The following is a 22605-nucleotide window of genomic DNA, read 5'->3' as shown; positions in this document are numbered from 1 at the left end:
TGTAAGTTTGACCTTCCTGGCTCTCTGCCCTACACAGCACTGTCAGTTTTAATAAGCCGAAATCCCGTAGCTACAAGCGAGACTAATCAAACTGCAGAGAGCAGCCTGTTCCTAATCAGGAAGGCACAGGGTAATCATTTAACTCTCTGGTTTCTCAGTGAGCTCCAAGCTGCCTCTGCAGAAAAAAAACATTCTGGATAAGAGAGTTGCTTACATGATCTAGCCTTGACCCTTTGATGGCCTTTGTTTGAAATTCTATTAAAATACTTTAATTATACAAGTATTTGGTTAAAAAAAAGGTTTTAGAAGAATCCTTTCTCCTTTGTTATTTATTCCTTTACTTTATTCTCATGGAATAAAAATAGGAAGGAGCTCTGGTAGTGCAGTGCCCAAGGCATTTGACTGCTAACCAGAAAGTTGGCAATTCAAAGCCACCAGCCACTCTGTGGAAGGAAGATGCGGCAATCTACTTCTGTAAAGATTTACTGCCTTGGAAATCCAATGGGGGGTTTTCTGAGTCAGAATCAACTAATGGCCGTGGTTTTTTTTTTTTTTTTTTTGTTTTAAGCCATATAGGAAACCTCAGACTCCTACTGACTACCCAAGAGTTCACTTGAATTGATCCAAACCCATTCAAAACCATCTAGGTTGTGGCTATAGTCCCAAACTGGGGGACATTTTCTTTGTTGGTTACCAGGGGGGGGGGGGGGGGGGGGGGGAGGGTGCTGGGGACATGGAATGCCTATGTATGTCACCATGGTACCATGGGCTATGCAAGCCAGGTATTCCCCACTGGGAGTGGGAGCCAGTGTCGAGCTGCAGCAAGGCTCCTAAAGTACCCTATACCTCAAGCCAGAGGTCATTCTATTCAGATTTTGTCTCTTAGCCCCTTCAACCCAGGAGTCCTGAGACACAAGTCTGTAAGAAGTCATTTAGGATAATGGTTAACACTGAGATTTGATTAGACAGTGCTAGAGTCAAATCTGAGAACTGACTACTTCAGAGGCTACTCAACCTTCCTAAAACTCAGTTCTGTAACACAGGACTAGTAATATCTTCACTTCCAAGTGATGCTCTAAGGGTCAATGAGATATATATGGAAAGCATTTACTAAGGAGACTGCCACATTAAAAATGCTCCTTTGATTGTGGTTATTATTATTTTTATTATGTGCTAACATTACCTTCAGGCCTCTAAGTATATAATTTAAAGAGAGAGGTAAGGGAATCTTTATAATGTGTATCATTGAAAAACATCTTTTTGGATTCTGCATTTAACATGAGTGCATTAAAACAGTGACCACAGATGGAATCAATGTAGAAAAATACTATTTTCCAGTGAGAAATCTCTAGAACATTTCTGGTACCATGGAAATTTAATATTTTATTTAAAAGACTCTCTATATTTATAGGAAGAAATACACAGTTATTTTTTTTAATTAAAAATGTTTATTAGCTATTGCCTTTAATAGATTTATTACATTGAAGAAACTTTTTTCAAATGTGCTAATAAGAAAAAGACCAGGAAGTTGAACAATGTTGGGCAGAATTTCAGAGTTTTGGACATAAATAAAACCCATAAATTTTATATGGATCTTGGGATATTTATTGATATTCTTCCAACTCGATAGATTTGGCACTAAACAGGAATATGAACATATGAATATAGCCAATCCATTTACATTTCAAAACAATCTGATCTTGAGAACAGAAACTCTGTCTTCTGTAAGTACCTCTTGCCATTCACAGAGAGATTATAGGAATTTCCATGAATTCAAAACTTATAACTACCACTAATAAAAGAAAGGCACATAGATGAACTCCCAACACACAAAAGCATAGGGACCACAAAATAATTTAAAACAGTGCTCAGTAATGCCCACTGAAATAATGAACAGCAAAATATAGCACAAAAATGTAAAACAAATGCATTTCTCCCCCTATAAAAAAGGCAGCTCTTTTTCCTTTTATTGATATTTTTACAAAAACTATATATGCATGTGTATGTATGTGTATTCTTTATAGAAAACTTGAAAAATACAGAAAAGCACAAAGAACAAAACAAAAATCATCTGGCATGACATCAACATAAATGTCACTCCTATAGAAAGAGCAGAAAAAAATATGTAGATTTAGAGATAACATGGAAGGCCTTCCCAGCCTCAGGATATGCTGAGCCAACTCACTAAATGCTTCAACATGCACAGGACAAAGCTTCCTTTAGGTTCTCTACTATTGCCTGACTCCTGGCCAGTAGTGGTCAATAACAAGGACAAAACCAAATTAAACCCACTGCCATCAACTTGATTCCAACTCATAGTGACCTTATAAAACAGAGTAGAACTGCCCCATAGGGCTTCCAAGGCTGTACATCTTTATGGAAGCAGATTGCCACATCTTTCTCCCATGGAGTGGTTGGTGGGTTTAAAGTGCCAGTGGGTTTGAACAACCAACCTTTTGATTATATTGTATATCTGCTTTAACTACTACACAGCAGAGCTCCTTAAGGAGGAAAAGTAAGGCTACAATTCAAATCTAAAACTTTTTGTTCCCCAAATAGTAGAGTTAGGCAGAATCTTAGAAGTTAATTTAGCCCTATCCATTATCTTAAGGAGCTCTGGTGGCACTGTGGTTAAAGCATTGGGCTGCTAACCAAAAGGTTAGCAGTTCAAACCCACCAGCTGCTCTATGAGAGAAAGATGAAGTAGTCTGTGTCTGTAAAGATTTACAGCCTTGGAAACCCTATGGGGGCAGTTCTACTCTGTCCTATAGGGTCACTATGAGTTGGAATCAACTCGATGGCAGTGGGTTTGGGTTTGGGTTGTATTCACTATCCTTGTCCCCATTTATCCAGGAGGAAATAGGCAAGGGGAGGCTGACTGATTTGCCCAGGCATCACAGCTGAGTAGGACTGAAACCTGATCCTATAATTGCAAGGCCAGGGCAAGTGAACACACTATGAATGAATCTCCACCAGTGACTGGGCCTGTCAGTCTGTGGTTAGACTACTGATGAGGCTGCAGGCCAGGCCGGAGTGGATCCGTATGACCAGAGGAAAGCAGCCTCGCAAACTTTCAGCTCCTAAAGGCAATCACATCAGCTCTAGGGGACATAAGTCACAAATAAATCATGTGGCCAACTGAAGGAATGTAAACTGGGCCAATTGATCTCAGGAGCAATGTGTGAACCCACATTTCAAAGATGCAATGCTGGTTAAGTCACAAGAGGTATTTTGTTGATTGCCCTGCCAGGGCGTCCTGGAAGACGGAATGTATAAAAGAGCCCTCTGAGTGTATGTGGGTCAAAAGAAAACTCTGGACTCAGCCATGTTCCTTCTTCGTCAACAGGCATGTGTCCACAGTGATCACACTACTCACAGCCAGTCATCCATCTGTCTACAGTCCCCAGTCCAACTCAGTGGTACTTTAGAATCTCATCATCTCTACTTCAAGGCAGTTCTCTCGTCTAAAGATTTTGTCTTTAATGACTAAATGAGTCTCTATTGGCTAAAAGAGTAATAAGCCCAGAAATGTTAAAGGTCCTGGTTCAATTCCTGTTGATCAATCCAGGTCATTTAAGTCTGTAGAAGAAATCTCTGTAGCCTGATGAGGAAAGAGTTTGGAACAAACACTGCTTACTGGAACATACCTTTTTCTTTTACTATTCTTCCAACATGTAACAGCTGTACTGGCTCTATGTTAAGAGTCGGATGTGTTTTGAAAAAAAGGGACAATTTCAGTGAATGCTACACCATGTACAATTTTACAACAACAGTAAAAACAACCAAAAATATGTGTGGTTTTGTAGGAAGATATGGATACATATTATGTGCATAAAGAGGCATATGAGAGTACATGTACATGCATGCATACACCTATTGTTGTATAGGTGTATGCATGCATGTATCTGTAGACATATATACACAAACATTTGTGTGTGCTAATATATAACCATACATATAATACATAGGGTGCACAGTTACGGAAGCTTCCTAGATATATCCAAACAATTAGAAGGACTGGTTTACTGGGTTAAAAGGCTGGGGACCATAGCTTAAGGAGGGAGGGGGGGAAAACTCAGCCAACTTGCATAAAATAGTTCATAAAGATAACGTCCTAGTTTGGTTAAGCAGTATATGGAGCCTTAAAAGCTTGAGATACAACTATTAGCCCCTACTTGTATGGAGCAAAAGAGAATGAAGGAAATCAAAGGCTCAAAGAAGAATCTAGTCCATGGGACTAAATAGCCTACATGAACCTTGCTAACCTGAGACCAAATGTACCAGATGGTGCCAGGCTACTACTACTGACCATTCTAAGCAGGGACACAATAGAAACTCATGAACAGAATGGGAGAAAAACGTAGAACAAAATTCAAATTCCTAAGGAAGGCCAGACCTACAGGACGGATAGACTAGAGTAATCACTGAGACTACTGCCCAACATAATCTTTGAACTAGGAATTGAAGCTGTATCTGCAGGTCAACTTTTAGCCAAATGAAAGACTGGCTTATAAAATAAACAGTATCACCCATTGGTAATATGCTCTCTTACACCATTAATTGTACAGCAGCAAACAGTCAACATTTACCCAAAAGCAAAGATGAGATGGCAAGGAGGGGAATGGAAGCTATAATAGTGGAAAGAGAATAAACTGAATGAAAAACAAATAGAATGTGAAAACTGTAACCAATGGCACAAAACAATTTGTATAAAAATTGTTAAAGGTGAAAAGGTGAACCTCATTTGCTTTGTAAACTATCACCTAAAACACAATACAATATTATTAAAAAAAAAAAAGTCAACTGTGTTTGTAGGTCTCAAGACGCTTGCCTGAGGATGAGCTCTTTCAGCTGTGCCAGTTTGTCACTTTTTAGTGCTTCACGGATGGAGTGGAAAAATCCAAAGTAATGTTCAAAGTTGTGCATCATGAGCAGGACGCTGGCCAGCAGTTCGTTGGTCACCAGCAGATGGTGGATGTAAGCACGAGTGTGATTCTTACAGCAGTAACAGGAACACCCTCTCACCAACGGGTCGAAGTCCTCCTGGTACCTGAGAAAAGTCACCATGACATTCCAGAAAGTGAGGAATAAAAGGAATCTACAACCTAGACTGTCTCTTCTGCTAGTGCAGTAACCAGTGTTGAACAACACTGCTGGAAAAGGCTCAGTGCTAGGTGCCTTTTAAGATGGCAACATGGTCAAAAGTTAACAAAGAGCTGCAACACCAATGAATCTTGAACATTATACCAGACATAAAAGAACAAATATTGTATTATCCACTTATAAGAAACATCTAAAATAGGCAAATGCATCGAGACAGAAAGTACATCAGAAGTTACAAGGGGGTGGGAGGAGGGGGCAATGCTTAATGGGTAGTTTCTGTTTGGGGTTATAAAAAAAGGTTTCAAAATAAGATAGTGATGATGGGTATACAACATTGTGAATTTAATCAATCTACTGAACTATATGGAAGCTCTGGTAGCATAGTGCCTAAAGGCACTTGACTGCTAACCAGAAGGCTGACAGTTCAAACCCACCAGCCACTCCTCAGAAGGAAGATGGGGCAATCTACTTCCGTAGTGATACTGCCTCGGAAACCCAAGGAGGGGTCACTATGAGTCGGATCTGACTCAATGGCACATAACAACAACAACAACTGAACTATATACTTCAAAATAGTTAAAATGGCAAATGTTATGTAACAGATATTTTACCACTATGATAATAATAAAAAGTTAACCATGTGCACAATAAATCATGGAGACTGAGGAGTTTTTCTCTGACAGAAGCAACCTCCAAGACTGAGAGTTACAAAAGACCATCAAAAGATATTCACTCAATCATTCATTCATATCGAGCATTGATAGTCACACTGCAAAGGCACATAAATAATTAAGAAATGCTATTCTGGGTGAATGGTACCTCTCTCCCACTTGCCATCAGAACTGTATCAGAAGACATGGTCTCACCTTATATACTTGCACAGTTTGCAGTTTACAAAGCACTTTCACACACTGCTCCATTTAATCTCAACAAAAACCCTTGGAGATAGCTACTTTTATTGTCATTTTACAGATGAAGAAAAAAGGCTACTATATATAAGGCATAAGAGGGAAGGCTCGGTAGCTTCAATTTCTGACTCCTCAATCTACCAAAGCAAGTCACCTAACCTTTCTCTGTGCATGCATTTTCCCATCTGTGAATCAAGTGTAATAACAGTGCCTATCGCACAGAGCTCTTGTGAGGAATAAGTCAATAAAGACCTTGATCACTGTGGCATATATGAGGCACTAGATACGTCTTATTTTTATCAGCTATTAAAGAGTGGTTAAGTGATATGACCAAGGTCACACACTCAAGAGCACTGTTGGATTTGAATTTCAGTCTCCAAAACTTCAAATCTAGTGCCGATAACAAGTACACTACAATTTCCAATTAAATCTATAACATAAAGGAATATTTAGTAGTAACAGTTTATATTGCTGTAATATCTTAAAAACAGAATTTCCTGAGTTATTTTCTGTGAATTTAAATGTGGTTGTCCTTGTTGTTAGGTGCTGTCAAGTTGGTTCTGACTCTCAGTGACCCTGTGCACAAAAGAACAAAACACTGCTTGGTCCTGCGCCATCCTCACAATCATTGCTATGTTTGAGCCCATTGTTGCAGTCACTGTGTCAATCTCTCAATGAGGGACTTCCTCTTTTCAGCTGACTCTCTACTTTACCAAATATAATGTCCTTTTCCAGAGTCTGCACCTTCTTGGTAACATATCCAAGTGTGTGAGATAAAATCTCTTCTAAGGAACATCCTGGCTATCCCTCTTCCCAGATAGATTTGCTTCTTCTTTTGACAGTCCCTGGCATATGCAATACTCTTTGGCAATACCAAAATTCAAATGCTTCAATTCTCCTTCCTTCTTCCTTATTCACTGTCCATCTTCCACATGCATGTAAGGCAACTGAAAATAACATGGGCTGGGTCAGGCACATCCTAGTCCTCAAAGGGACATCTTTGCTCTTTAACACCTATAAAAGGTCTTTTGCGGATTTGCCCAATGCAATAAGTCGTTTGATTTCCTGACTGCTGCTTCCATGGTCATTGATTATGGATCCAAGTAAAATGAAATCCTTGACAATTTCATTCTTTTTTCTGTTTATTATAATGCTGCTTATTTGTCTAGTTGTGAGCATTTCAGTTTTATTTATGTTGAGGTGCAATCCATATTGAAGGCTGTAGTCTTTGATTTTCATCACTAAGTGCTTCAACTCCTCCTCACTTTCAGCAAGCAAGGTTGTGCCATCTGCATATCATAAGTGGTTAATAAGTCTTCCTCCAATCTTGATGCCAGTTCTTCTTCATATAGCCCCCATTCTTGGATTATTTGCTCAGCATACAGACTGAATTTGTTGTTGTTGTTAAGTGCCATCGAGTCGTTTCCAACTCATAGCGACCCCATGCACAGCAGAATGAAATACTGCCCGATCCCGCGCCAGCCCCACAATCCCCACTATACTTGAGCTCATCATCGCAGCCACTGTGTCAATCCATCTCATTGAAGGCCTCCCCCTCTTTCGTCGACCCTCCACCCTACCAAGCATGACATCCTTCTCCAGGGAATCGTTCCTTCTGACAACATGACCAAAATAGGTGAGACGAAGTCTGGCCATTCTTGCTTCCAAGGAGCATTCTGGCTGCACTTCCTCCAGGACAGATCTGTTAGTTCTTTTAGCAGTCCATGGTACTTTCAGCATTCTCCACCAGCACCACAACTCAAAAGCATCAACTCTTCTTCGGTCTTCCTTATTCATTGTCCAGCTCTCACATGCATATGAGGCGATTGGAAATATCATGGCTTATGTCAGGCGTACCTTAGTCCTCAAGGAGATATCCTTGCTCCTCAGCACTTGAAACAGTTCCTTCACAGTTGACTTCCCCAATGCTACACATCGTCTAATGTCCTGACTGCTGCTTCTGTTGGCATCGATTGTAGAACCAAGCAACACGAATTCTTTGACAACCTCAATCTTCTCTCCATTTATTGTGATGCTGCTCATTGGTCCAGTTGTGAGGATTTTTGTTTTCTTTGTATTGAGACGCAATCCATACTGCAGACTGTATTCTTCAACCTTCATCAGCAGGTGCCTTAAGTCATCCTCACTTTCAGTAAGCAAAGTTGTATCGTCTGCATATCTCAGGTTGCTAATGATTCTTCCTCCAATCCTGATACCACGTTTTTCTTCATATAGTCCAGCTTCTCGGATTATTTGCTCAGCATATAGATTGAATAAGTGTGGAGAAAGGATACAACCCTGACGCACTCCCTTCTTGATTTTAAACCATGTAGTGTCCCCTTGTTCTGTTCGAACGACAGCCTCCTGGTTAAGGTACAGATTCCTCATGAGTACAATCAAGTGCTCGGGAATTCCCATTCTTCTCAATGTTATCCATAATTTGTCATGATCCACACAATCAAATGCCTTTGCATAGTCAATAAAACACAAGTAAACATCTTTCTGGTATTCTTTGCCTTGAGCCAAGATCCATCTGACAACAGCTATGATATCCTTTGTTCCACATCCTCTTCTGAATCTGGCTTGAACCTCTGGAAGTTCTCTGTCAATATACTGCTGCAAACATTTCTGAATTATCTTCAGTAAGATCAGACTGAATAAATATGGTGAAAGACTACAACCCGATGTACAACTTTCCCAATCTTAAACCACGCAGTATCCCATCGTGGTGAGGGAAGCTCTGGTGGCATAGTGTCTAAAGCATGTGACTGCTAACCAGAAGGCTGGTGGTTCAAATCCACCAGTCACTCCTCAGAAAGAAGACTGGGCAATCTACTTCCATAAAGATACCACCTTGGAAACCCAAGGAGGGGTTACTATGAGTCGAATCAACTTGATGGCAGTGAGTTTGGTTTTTATTTTGGTATCCCCTTGCTCTGTTCAAATAACCACCTCTTGGTCCATGTGACAGTCATCACCATTTCAGATGTACATTTAAGAAACCCTTCTAGAATATAGGTAAGAACAGAATTTTTACATTCTTTCATCAATTGTTAAATCTGTACTATTACTGCAGACATAAATAAGTCTGGATCCCTAGTACATTCCACTGCATAAGAGGAAAAGCACTCAGCCCTACAGTGAGTACCCTAAACTCAGAGAAACCAGTCATGGGTCCACCGATTATTACCATTTTTAGCCAAACACAAAGCTAGGAAATACCTTAGTTCATTCTTGATAGAAGCAAATATTTTTTAAAGATTTATAACCTGTATATAACTTTAATGTTTAAGTCTCTTAAACATTAAAAACTTTGTTGTGTTTTAGTTTAAAATCCTTTTATGTTCTGTCATTAAACTATTAACTCAAAAATCCATTGCCATCAAGTCAGTTCCAACTCATAGAGACACTATCAGACAGAGTGGATATCCACTCTGTCCCACAAGGTTCCTAAGGCTGTAAATCTTTATGGAAGCAGACTGTCTCATCTTTTTCCCACTGAGCAGCTGGTGGGTTTGAATTGCCAACCTTTTAGTTAGCAGCCAAGCGTTTAACCACTGTGCCACCAGGGCTCCTTACAGTTAAAATATTAGGAAGGAATAAAAGACACCAAACACAATGGATTTGGTATAACCTTTCTGAAAGCTTTTCTAAAGCAATAGTTATCTAACCTTAGTTTTCCGATAAAATACACAAACTCATTTGCAGAAAAAATATTTTACCAGAACGAAACTTGAGAAGGACAAAATAATATGTAGGTATAAATATTCAAAAAAGTCATAAACTGAAAAAGGAACAGGTATATAAACTTTTAAAACAGACTAAAATAAGAAAGTCAATCACAATCCAAAATTTTAAAAAATTCCTTACTTTTTTTCCTTCAGATTAATTTCAAATGATGTCATTTCTTGGGTGCAATCAGTTGTTTTAATTTTCTCTGTTTGATCTTGATATTTTACTTCTTCTTGTGTATCATTTTGTTGTAGCACTGAAGGACAAACCAATAAACATTGTGAATGAAGATCAGATAAGGAGTAACCATTGGAAGAACTTTATTTCATACCCTTTGACCTCTTAATTCCACTCCTAAGAATTTATTCTAAGGAATCACAAGAAAAATAGCAATTATGTACCAAGATGGTCACTGACCTTTTATCTACAATATCAAAACAATTTATAGATCCAACAATATCTAAGCCAATTATGGTTACAAGCATGTAATATATAATCTTATTGTCAAGGAATAATCATAAAAAGTTGGTTTGTTCATGTGTGTGTATTAAACAGAATAAATATGTGTGTGTCTGTTGGGGTGATTTTCATGTCCCAACATAATATGCCTGCAAATACATTTGGTTTTGTAACTAATCTACCTGGGATATAGGCAAAGTAGAATATGGTTTTAATATACATATTCTGCATAGAGACTCCAACATTCCAGGGAAGCTAGATTATCCAGAAATCCATAAAGCAAAACAAACTCACTGCCATCAAGTCGATTCCAACTCATAGTGAGTCTCTTTGAGTTTCTGAGGTGGTAAATCTTTACGGAAGTAGATTGCCCAGTCTTCTTTCTGCAGAATGGTTGGTGGGTTTGAACCACCAACCTTCTCGTTAGGAGTCAAATGTCTTAGGCACTATGCCAGCAGAACTCCTTAGACTTACATAAAGACTTGAATTAGTCCCTTAAACTCTTGGCTTTAAAAACAAACATTCCAAAAAATGCAAAAGAGACACCTGCTACCATACAAAGAATCAGGTGTTTTTACAGGGGCAATTAGGTAAAAGGCATTTCTGGGAACCAGTGATAACAATCTCAGTGCAGCCCAAAGAGAATGGGCGGATGATCCCAGGAATGCAGATTGTCAAGGTCAAAGAGGAAGAGAAACGATTTGAGCATTGAGCACAGATCTGTATTATTTTGCTCCCATGAACTGGCATGCTACCATGGGAGATCATAATAAAACACTTAATGTTAACAAGCTTGGTCCTGACATTCTGGAAAACTCCTGTCACTTGGGGGAATTGGTGCCTCTAGTCAACTTATTCCTTTGGAAATTTCACTTTGTAAGTGGCAAAGGATTTTAATATCCACATGCACTTACACACACACGCAAACAAATATGATTAATAATACCACTTCAATTAAAATTTTCGAACTATTTGGTTTTCCTAATTATGAAAAAAGTAGGTTTTCTCTGGCCAAAAAGGGAATTGTTTGCTCCACAGAAGTCAGTATCAGTTTCTCTTTAGAGAGCTTTGCATATTCATGGTACTGTCCTGATAGAAATAGTTTAGTAAATGAAGTCATGGAAACTTATAAAGTGGTTATGGCAGGTCTCTTCACATATATTATATTCCAATCTGTCTAAAGTAACTGATTTATTTGGTTTCCAGAAGCATTCTGATCAACATTAACAGCTAAGTTGCTTTATAAAGCTGTAACACTTTCTGAATTAAACTGTATTTACATGTGGGAAATGAAATGAACCTTTAAAGAAGTTCCTGACCCTATTCAAATCTAAGGTTGGTGTTGGTAGAGGAAGAGTTTAAAGCACAGCAGAAAAAGAGAAAGGAAAGCACTGAAGGCCAGACGGAAGACCAGGCGTGCGGCACTCTCCCCAGCCCCACAGCCTGGATTCCAGTTCCTTGTCTACGGCCAGTTCCATGTGAGAATCTGAAACAGATTTTCTTCATTTCTGAATGATTAAACAATAAAAGAAAACTGAAGTGCTTCAAAGCAACATTAGCGTTAGAAAACAGTTTTCACATCTTATTGTGTAAAAACCATAAATAAATAAATAACACTAGGATCAAAGGGTGGTGAGAGTGAGACTTCCTGTATTTTAATAGCATAGGGTTTGCCAAACCCAGATAACAACTCTTTTATAGAAGAAAGAATTAAACAGTTGAAAGGTTTTCTTTTCCTAGATTTTCATCACTATTCACTCTGAATGTTCTTTTTTCAGGCTAACAGAAGAGGTTTCCTTTTTCTTGGTTCTGCTCACTTTAAAATCACTTCCTAATACTGATGAGCTTCATACCTGATTTTGTGTGTCAATATGTCAGGGCACATAGATAAGAAACAAATAGTTTTATAAAAAGCAGGCTTTATAGTACGTACTCCTTCTGTCTTGTGACTCAAGCCAAAAATTCATAGGGAATATTATTAACTTATGGATAACACAGGGATTATGTAGCTTCAAAAGACCTACATGTCTCTTCAGGATTCAGCTCATAATCAAAGCGGAAAGTCAGGGCACATCCCCGCTCTGTCACTTGATAAGGGAAAAAACTCTCAAACAGGTCCACCCCTCTTTCAATACACTCAAGCACCTCATCTGGCCGGCTAACACCACAGATGAGCCTGTGAAAATAAAAGTAAGAACAGAGACATGAGAACAATGGCAAGAATGAAATGAGTCTTTGTAAAGAACAGAGCACTACAAGTGGTAATAATGAAAAACACCACTCACGGTTACAATGGCAGGCAGCAGAGAGCCAGGTGTGGTGGAAAGAACATAAGACTTCGCAAGCAGAGAGCTGGGCTTAAATTCTAGCTCTGCTATTTACTTGCTTTGTTACTTTGGGAAGGCTTTTGACCTCTTTGAGCCTCAGTTTTTTCATTTTAAAATCAAGAACATTAATATATACCTCACAAAACTGTTGTGAGGAATAATGAGATGATGTTTGAAAGAGCACACTATATAGTTTTCTGGCACCAAAGAGAGAAGCTCAATAAAGGTAAGTTCCCTTTCTACTCCCATCCCTTCTAAACAATCTAGCTAGTCTTAGATTAAACTTTATATGCACTTCATATACACTACCTAGAGTTTTCAGAGTACAAAGTTGTATGTTTATTTCCTTAAGTGCTTTCCATGTTTTGTCATTTTTTCTTTCCTTTTTTTTTTCTTTTTTTTTAAATAACTGGTTCAAGAAAGATATTTTTATCTACTGTATTCCTCATAGGTTCATTTACAAAGCAATTCTTAATCTGAAAATGTCAACTCTGGCCATAGGATCTTAGAATCTAATTGGATTTCTTTGTGCTTCTTTATATTGCCTCTGTTAATACAAAGTTTGCACTGTGGAATTAGATGGTACTTTCAGAGATAATGGATAAGGTATTCTGAAAGTGTTAAAAATATTCAACCAGGTTTTGCCACTAAATCAAGATGAGAGGTGCAATAGATCAGAGCTGGCTGGCTGCTATTATTTTCTGTTTTTGTTTTTCTGTCAGTAGCCCCTCTTTACGAAGTGGCAGAAGACAGCTTATAGACTCCCTGATTCCTAAAAGGGCTTTTTTTTTATTTAAAAAAGAAAAAGAAAAGAAAAGGCTTATGTAATATTAAACAATCAGAACCCTTAAATAAATGCTGGTTTTCTTAACTATAGTTTCCTTCAAGTAATGCAATGTTTCAGAACTCCTTTCCAACTGAAGCTGGCATTTCTATACATGCATATAAAGAAAAAACAATCCCAGCTTTTCAATCCAGTAACAGACATCTGTGAGCACTTAACTCAAAGAAGTCCAGAAAATGACTAGCAATACTAATGCTAAGTTGTTATCTTTGCCAGAATGAAATAAGCACAGGATGCAGGGCAATGAAAACAAGAACTAAGTTAAAGTTGGAGGGGCACATGCTGGCTAGAGTGTCAGGAATGTTCAATATCGTGATCTGGGTGGTGTTTACTCAAATATATACATGTGTAAAAGTTCAAGTGAGCTGTACATTAGATGTTTGCACCGTACCATACACTAAACTTCACTTTTTTTTTTTACAGAAATCAAATTACATAAACTGTATATGATACAACACCCCTGGAGGAGTCTAAAGCAGCACTCCAAAATCAAGGCTCTTAACTTTTCTGCAAGAAAAAATCATGTGTATTCACACTAAGTGGAATACAAGATTTTAAATAGTCTTTTTTAAAATTTTAAAACGGATTAGGCTATTAAGACATCAGCCACACTCAGATACTCTGAATTTGCAGCTTTATAGATGATCCTTTCTCACCAGCACAAAGTGAATTCTGAGATTTATGAAAACATAAGAATCAAATCCACCAGTGTTACCAACACCTTGATTTAAAAAAAAAAAAAAAAAAAGGCACTATTTGCTACCTGCCTCAAATCTAAGAGTTTCTATAGTTCCTTATTAAAAGAGCCCCCCTTCATTCCAACCAGTCATCCCATATCTATCTTCAACTTGCCTTGAGTTAAATCAGAGTTCCACACAACTCCATACTTGTCCCCAGGCACCAAATTATAATGAGTAAAAAACAGTATTCACATTTGGTCAAGAATGAGAAGAAATAGTGTAACACTTTCTCTCACTTATAAACACACACACAAAAAAACCAAACCCACTGTCATCAAGTCCATTCCTACTCACAGTGACCCCCACTGGGTTTCCAAGGCTGTAAATCTTTATAGAAATAGATTGCATCATCTTTCTCCCAGGGAGCAGTTGGTGGGTTTGAACCACTGACCTTCTGGTTAGCAGCCAAATGTCTTAACCACTATGCCACCAGAGCTCCTTATAATGAGGATCAAATGAAATAATTCACATGGCAATTGTCCTCTGGTCTATATTCTGAAATCAAGAGCAAGATAGTCTTGATGCTAACTCCCCTCACAATCTGCCAGCCGACTCAGCCCGGAAAGCTCCTAATCAAAAGATGGAAAAATATGCCTATAGACAGACAGCACAGCACACTCAGTCAACAAGCACCCCTGCCCAGCATCCCGCATGGCTTAGCCTGCTGCATCTTAACTGAACACTGGCCTGGGTTTATCCTCCGGCAGCTCTGCAGTGACTGATGACAGCAAGTGCAGTCCAGTCTCCAGCGTCATCAGATTCCCCTGAAAGCCATCCAGAAGGAAGCCACCTACAGGCCGCTTGGCTGTCTCTCTTGCTGACCTCAGCCTCTCCTCCATCACATCTCCACCTTCAATCACTCCAATGATCACACTTTTCTGAAGGACCTAAAGTAAGAAAAGATGGAAAGTTATTAACCATTTACAGTATCAGAGTCCCATGTTTAAATGAACCTTACATGGAAGTCCAATGGATAGAAGCAATCTCATCAGAGCTGCTGCAGATGAGCAAGCTAGGGAGATGCTTCCCACTGTTCTCCTCCTTGAGAAGCTTTGGGACTCCAAGGAACACAATTTGAAAGCCACTAGAACCGGCAGGAAAGACTGAAGGAAAACAGAGGCAATAAACATAGGTAGTTATGTTCTAGCTTAGATTATACTAAACACACTGAGCAAGTATTATTAGAAAAGAACAAAAGGAATGGATTCAATTTGTTTAAATGACTATCCAGGCCTGCTTTAGGCTACCTCTAAATCTATTGGTTAGGGATAACTTTAGGAGCTTAGAAACTGATTGGTTGGGACAAATGGCTATCCATTTGGAAAATAAAATAAAATAAAGACCTCTACTGTCTACCATCCTCAGGAATAAATTCCAGCTGTACCTAAGATCTACATATAAAAAAAGGTATAGTTATATAAATATTAGAAGAATATACTGAATATTTTTATAATCTTGGGGGAAGGAAGGCCTTTCTAGGCAAGCAGGCCTTATAAGAAAAGACTAACATATTTGAATACAAAAACATTAAAATTTCTCTGGTGAAATAGGCCAGCAACAAAGACAAAAGACAACTTACTCTTTGGAGTAAATTCACATTACTCCAGATCAAGATATGTGAATGCCTTATACACATAGGGAGAATTATTAAACCTCACTGGTAGGGAAATGCAAATTGGAAAAAAATAGATACCATTTTTGTCCATCACACAGGCAAAGTTAAAAGACAGGTAGCAACACACTGTGGAGGTGAGTAAAAATCAGTTCAGCCTCTTGGGAGGTCTAATAAGCAACATTTATCAAAATTATCAATGCTTTTATGTTTCGATCTTAAAATTCCACTTTTAAGAATCTCTCCTACAAATATATTCATCCATATTATGCCAGCATGAGAGATAGTCAAGCAGCATCAAGAATATTTACAAAGGTGTTTATTTTTAGAATAGTGAAAATTGGAAACAACCTAAACATCTATCCACAGAGTAATGACTGTAGCTTCCTATATAGCTGTTTTGAAAAGAATGTAATATATATGTCACCACAGAAAGTTTCAAGATACTGTTCAATGAAAAAGAAGCAAATTGCTGAACATATGATTATATTCATGCAATAAAAACCATATACAAGCACGTATGTATAGGTATTAATTTTTGGATCCAACTCAACAGCAGTGAGTTTGGTCTTTTGGTTTTTTAATTGTAAAAAATAAAGCTTCCAAGGAAATATACAAGTCCACAGCAGCTCAGTGGAAGACAGAAGTGAAGGCAGAGTGTGGAGTGCTGTGCAGAGGGCACTTCACTTCTTAATGTAAACAGGGGACACAATCAGATCATTCCTCTAGAAGGACACTTTGGCTATTGTGTGGAGAATGGGTTAAACATAAGTATAGGTAAAAGATGGGGTAGGAAGCTACATTAATAATCCAAGAAATACTAAGAAGACCTGGACTATGGCAGTGACAGGGATGAAGAGGAAGAACAGGATTTGAAATATCTTTAGGAGGTAAACTCAACACAACTTGACTGATTATTTGTCTGAGGAGAGGATGATGACAGAGTCTAGGATGACTCCTGGCTCCTGTTTTAGAAGTCCAAGGTATTAAGAGCAAAGAGAGAGAGTCTTAGAAAAACAGTAGAAGGTATAGCAAGAAAATTATTCTGTCTTGGACATTCTGAATTTAAGGTACCAGTGAAACGTACCAAGAGTGATTTTGTTGGATCACTGAATATATGGGCCTAAGGTTATGGATATATGTGAGTCAAATGAGATTGCCTAGGGCCAGAATGGCAGACACTTGGCACAAATGGCTGCCACTGCCATGACAGACAAGGCAACAGATGACTCTCTTCCCTGCTGCATTAAGCAATGGCTCCAAGCACCTTGGGATGAAACTATTTATTTACCACCTCTGGTCTAGCAATGTACAGAGTAAGAAAAAAAGAAAACCAATGACAAAACCTTGACAGCTTCAATATTTAAGGGCATTAAGAACAAAATGATCCAATGAATAAGACAGAAGGAATCATGAGAAAAGGAAAAGATATATGCAGATATACAAAGCAAGCAGTCACAAAGGCTTGCCCTTTTATATGCCTGTTGTTGTTATGTGCCATCAAATCGGACCCAACTCATAGCAACCCCTCCTTGGGTTTCCGAGGCAGTATCACTATGGAAGTAGATTGCCCTATCTTCCTTCCGAGGAGTAGCTGGTGGGTTTGAACCAACAGCCTTCTGGTTTGCAGTCAAGTGCCTTAGGCACTATGCTACCATGCCTATCATAGCCTAATTTAGGAACTCTTTCTTATGGAAAGATGTAAGAAATGGGATTACATAATTTATTGTCCAGAACAGAACACTTTTAAGAGGAAAAAGGGGCATTATTGACAAGTATGTCAAGACAACAGTATAAGCCCTAGTCATAAGAGTACAGAGAGGAACCCTAGCATACAACCAACAATGTGAAATGGTGAGGCTAACAGTAATGACAGAGAAAGGGGACTCACTCTGGCCTTTTTAATGATCATGTTCTGGCACACTGTCTGTCCTCCTTTCTACCCATGCAACATTACTCAAAACAACTGCTAGCGAGCTGACTCTAACTATTCAGACCCAAAGTGATGTCCCTACACTGAACTCCTACTGAAGAAACAGCTCTACTCAGAATAGCTAAAAAAAAATTCAGAATAGCAACAGCAAAAAAACAGTTGCTATCAAGTCAATTATGAATCATAGTAATCTCATGTCTAACAAAGTACAACTGCTCTTTAGGGTTTTCTTGGCTGTAATATTTATGGAAGTAGACTGCCAGGCCTTTCTTCCGTGGTGCCAATGGGTGTGTCTGAATGCCAACCTTTAAGTTAGTAGTCAGGAGCTCTGGTGGCGTAGTGTCTAAAGCATCTGACTGCTAACCAGAAGGCTCACAGTTCAAACCCACCAACCACTCCTCGGAAGGAAAGTTGGACAATCTATTTCTATAGTGATACTGCCTCAGAAACCCAAGGAGGGGTTACTATGAGTTGGATCTGACTCAATGTCAGTGTGTTGCGTTGCACTGTGTTAGGTTAGGTTAGTAGTCAAGCACAAACCGTTTGTGCCACCCAGAAGTCTTTGAATTATTTTATGTATATTAACTTTACTAGCCAAATTAGATTTTTATTGGTAAATTCAATATAACAATTTTCCTCAAACCCAAAGTGCTTTTCCATAAGCAGGATCTGAACATTGCACAGTATTACTCCAACTAAGTGATCTTAGACTATCAAATTCTCCTCCCTGATCACTATCTCCCATTCTCCCACCTCCTCTACTCTCTCCTAATAAATACATCATTTTTCTACTTCATTAACTCTGCCACCAGGATCCTTTAATTACTGTTTCAATTTCATCTTCCCCACCCCATCATAACCATTCACCATCAGCAAAACTGCACTGAGGGCTTACTATTTGTCAGACATTGTGCTATGTGATGGGGATACAAAAGTGACACACTGAAACTGAACTTAAGGAGGTCACAGTTTAAGAAAGACAAATACATAAAGAAATCATTTCAGTTCAATATGATTAAAGCGATAGCAAAGAACAAAGAGAATTACTCTCCTGGAAAAAAGTCAGGGTCAGCTTCATAGTGGAATGGCATGTGCTAGAGATAAGAAGAAAGAGTCCAGAAGGAAGTCTGTATATAGGGACAGTAGAGAGAAACAGGGAACTTAGGGAACTGTAAGTAACTCAGCACGGAAAGAAAACCCACAGTGAAGTGAAGGAAGAAGCAGAGGCCACGTCACAGTAGGTCATTCATGCCATGTAAGAAATGAAGCAGAACTCATTAAATTCTTTTCATAAAGTGGGGTGTTGTTAACCTCCATTGAGTTGCTGACTCAGGATGACCCCATGCCACAGGAATGAACCACTGTGATCCATAGGGTTTTCATAGGAAGTGTTAGGCCTTTCTTCCTAGTCCATCTTAGTCTGGAAGCTCCGTTGAAACCTGTTCATCATCACAGCAAAATACAAGCCTCCACTGACAGAAGGGTGGCAGTTGTGCACGGGGCACTGGCCAGAACTGAAGTGGGGTCTCCTGCACGGAAGGCAACTATTCTACCATCGACCTACTACTGCCCTCAGCATAGAGCCTCAAACCAAGCCATACTCACTGCCACTGAGTCAATACCAACTCACAGTGACCCACTTGGGGTTTCTTAGGCAGTACATTTTTATAGAAGTAGATTGCCCCCTCTTCCTTCCATTGAGTGGCTGGTGGATTTGAAGCGCCAACCTTCTAGTTAGCAGTCAAACGCCTTACGCACTGCTACTTATGTTTCAAGGAGAAAAAAAAAAATTTTTTTTGGTCTAAATGAAACTAGGGAGCTCTGGTAGCATAGTGCCTAAGGCATTTGACTGCTAACCAGAAGGCTGGTGGTTCAAACCCACCAGCCACTCCTCGGAAGGAAGGTTGGGCAATCCTACTTCCGTAGTGATACTGCCTCGGAAACCCAAGGAAGGGTCGCTATGAGTCGGGGCCGACTCGACGGCATATAACAACAACAACAACAAATGAAACTAAGGAGTGAGAAGCAAAGAAGTATCAGGAAGAACAGAAAAATGTAGTGTCAAGGGATGCAAAAGATCAGAGAGTTTCAGAGAGAAAGGAGTGGTCAGCAACGTGGCCATACCTCTGATTTCTCCTGCAGCCGCAGGCAATTATCCAGGAATAGCAGTGATCGGTCAACAGACTTTCTGGCTCTTTTGATGGAAGTTACTTCTGCACAAGACGCCTCTCCATCTGAGAGACATTGGAACCAATCTGGCTGGAGTGCCTGCTGAATTGCCATGAATTTGGAAGCAGTCATTTCCACTCGTCCTCCAAGACCCCACACAGACACAGACTGCCATGGAACAAAATGACCAGTAGTTAGCAATAGTAAATTACAAGGAAAAATAATAATAATAATAAAGAAATAATGAATTCTTCTTTACAATTAGAGAGACAATGGCAATTCAATATCCTAGATATGGTGGATAAAAAAAGAGGTTTGCTATACTAAAGAGCTCTGGTAGCACAGTGCCTAAGGCATTTGACTGCTAGCCAGAAATGAACTAGATTCCAAATGTTCTAGGGACCTTATAACCCATAAAAAATCCTTTAATGGCCATACAAGCTAACTTCTCTGCTCACCCCCAACAAATTCTGCCATCCTTTTTCAGTCCAGCCTTCCAGTCTCCAATTTCCTCACCTGGCTACCTTGCTGTTCCTATGTACACCACAGACATTAATTCTTCCCTGTCTTTGATCACATTCTTCCTTTTGATTGAAATGTCCTTTCCCGACTTCTTTGCTTGGTAAAATACCATGCATCTCCCAAGACACAGAGTTCAAATATCATCTACTCTGACATGTTCCCCAAACCAACCTAGGCATAAACGATCACTCTCTCCTCTAAGCAACTACAGCAATTTTTACTTATTTCTTTTATAGATAGGATAGCACTTATCACACCACTGTACACTTGTCTGACCAGAGTGTCCCAATTCACATCTGTGTCCCAAAGCAGTGTCAAGGGCCTCACATATTATTAATCTTTAATAAATGTTTATTAGAATGTATTAGATACAGAATTACGTATATAAAGTTCCTTCTTTGCCCCACAGCATCCCTCATCATGTAGAGAGGTCAACAAGGACACAAATGGAGAGGCTGCATGAAGTTCTTTCAGTGTTCTAATGTTTAAGAACACTGCTTAAATGAATCTTCTCTCCCATACAAATAGGGTAGATAATTGAGGTAAAAGTATTTTCTTTGGAATTCAGACTATAAAATAAAAAGAAATAAAGTTAGAATAGAATAATTTCAAATAGTTATCATAGGTAAGATTAATAGATACTGTTTGACATCAATAACATGAGTGCAAGGAAAGCAAATGTGTCAGCAAAGTGGCAGTACACACTATAGCCCCACCACAATGCTGTCTTCAAGGACTATGATAATGATGAAAACTTTTAGTGAAGTCTTTTGACACTGTTTGTGACCAGCTAAAACCTCTTGCTGTGGATCCAGCTTTTTCAAATTTTGTTCTGAAAGCCAGCAGTATTACAGTGAGGTTCTACTATATATAGTTATGCATGGGATAACACTCATCAGCAACTTTCCCCACTCTTCCTGAGGCTGTTAAATCTGCAAATAAAAGTATGCCATTGAAGGACTATTGTTTTCTCTCATCACAGCGATTTCTTTTTTGGCATATGCTTGACCCTCCCCCTCCCCAAAGTTTCTGCCACAACAAAAAAGCTGAGGATACATTCTTTACCTTAACCTCATCTTTAAGCAAAACCTTCTGTAACCCCAATAAACCACTCCATTCCACCATATTCTTAGAAATAAAGAGAAGACATAAAGGGGTCAGAAATAAGCTAGCCTCCTCCACAGTGGGATCATAGCATCTGTGGGACATAATAGGCTAATTTCCTGTGGCAAAGCTGCAGTCCTGGAGGCCATGCTGAGAACATACCTTGTTTGTTACATAACCAGCTGGGCAGGGGTTGACTGGATCATGCAAGGAGCAGTACAAGAGTGACTCTGACATGCCTGTTCAAACATAAAAAGGACCTTTCAGAGAGCTTACATCAACAATTACACCACTGTAACAGAACATATTCACAACGAGTACTGCCAGATAAAGCAACTCTAAACCCAAGTACCTTGTCTTAGAATTATAGAAGGCCTGTCAAAATGAGCCAAGATTACTTGGAAACTTACTATCTAAAAGAAGAATTAAATGTAAAGGTTCATGTCTAACAACATAGTGAGTTGCTACAAAGGAAAGATAAATCTTAAAGCATAAAATAAAATAGTGTTTAATAACATGTTGACCACACTCGATGTACTCTGGAGAATTTATTATCAAGTATGTTCATTTTGGAGTCCCTGAATAGAGTAACTGGTTAAGACTCTCAGCTGCTAACCAAAAGGTTGAGGTTTCAGTCTTCTCACAGGCACTTTGGAAGATAGGCCTGGCAATCTACTTCTGAAAAATCAGCCATTGAAAACCTTGTGGAGTACAGTTCCACAGACACACATGGGCTCACCATGACCTGAAGTTGACTTGATAACAACTGACTGGAGCTATGGAAAGGGTGAGTGATATTGCTGGGAGAGTGTAGAAAGAGATGGGTGATGAGGCAAGTGGGAGAGGACTCAGAGAAGGAAAGGTTGGAGGCTACTGACCAGCAAGAGAGGCTAGAGCAAGTGCAGTGAATTCAGATACTCTTAGGTGGTAAGTTCATTCTAAGTACCATCCAAGGGGAAATAGCACCTGAAAAGATGAAATGATACAGTCAAAAGGTAACATCACATATACAATAAAGCCATCCTGGGGAATGTAATTATAGGTATTAAATTGTACATATAAAAATGGTTAATATGGCACATTTTATGAGCTCTGGTAGCATAGTGCCTAAGGCACTTGACTGCTAACCAGAAGGCTGGCGGTTCAAACCCA

The 22605-nt window shown here is 39.1% G+C and overlaps 1 protein-coding gene across 1 annotated transcript in view; it reads right to left on the bottom strand.

The window, feature by feature from the left end:
• Positions 1 to 4818: 4818 nt before the first annotated feature.
• Positions 4819 to 22605, bottom strand: part of QTRT2 (queuine tRNA-ribosyltransferase accessory subunit 2) — a 26451-nt gene continuing 8664 nt past the window's right edge. Inside the window, exons 3-8 of the mRNA XM_007947840.2 lie at positions 21616 to 21692; positions 19783 to 19995; positions 14801 to 15000; positions 12227 to 12378; positions 9882 to 9999; positions 4819 to 5050 (exon numbers count right to left, since the gene is read on the bottom strand). Of these exons, the coding sequence (XP_007946031.1) occupies positions 4819 to 5050; positions 9882 to 9999; positions 12227 to 12378; positions 14801 to 15000; positions 19783 to 19995; positions 21616 to 21692 (992 nt within the window). The remainder of the gene's footprint in view (positions 5051 to 9881; positions 10000 to 12226; positions 12379 to 14800; positions 15001 to 19782; positions 19996 to 21615; positions 21693 to 22605) is intronic.

The sequence above is a fragment of the Orycteropus afer genome, unplaced genomic scaffold, assembly GCF_000298275.1.
Source record: "Orycteropus afer afer isolate SDZICR_OR568_19922 unplaced genomic scaffold, OryAfe1.0 scaffold00195, whole genome shotgun sequence".
Classification (NCBI taxonomy): domain Eukaryota; kingdom Metazoa; phylum Chordata; class Mammalia; order Tubulidentata; family Orycteropodidae; genus Orycteropus; species Orycteropus afer.
This window is presented reverse-complemented; position numbering and strand designations above follow the sequence as displayed.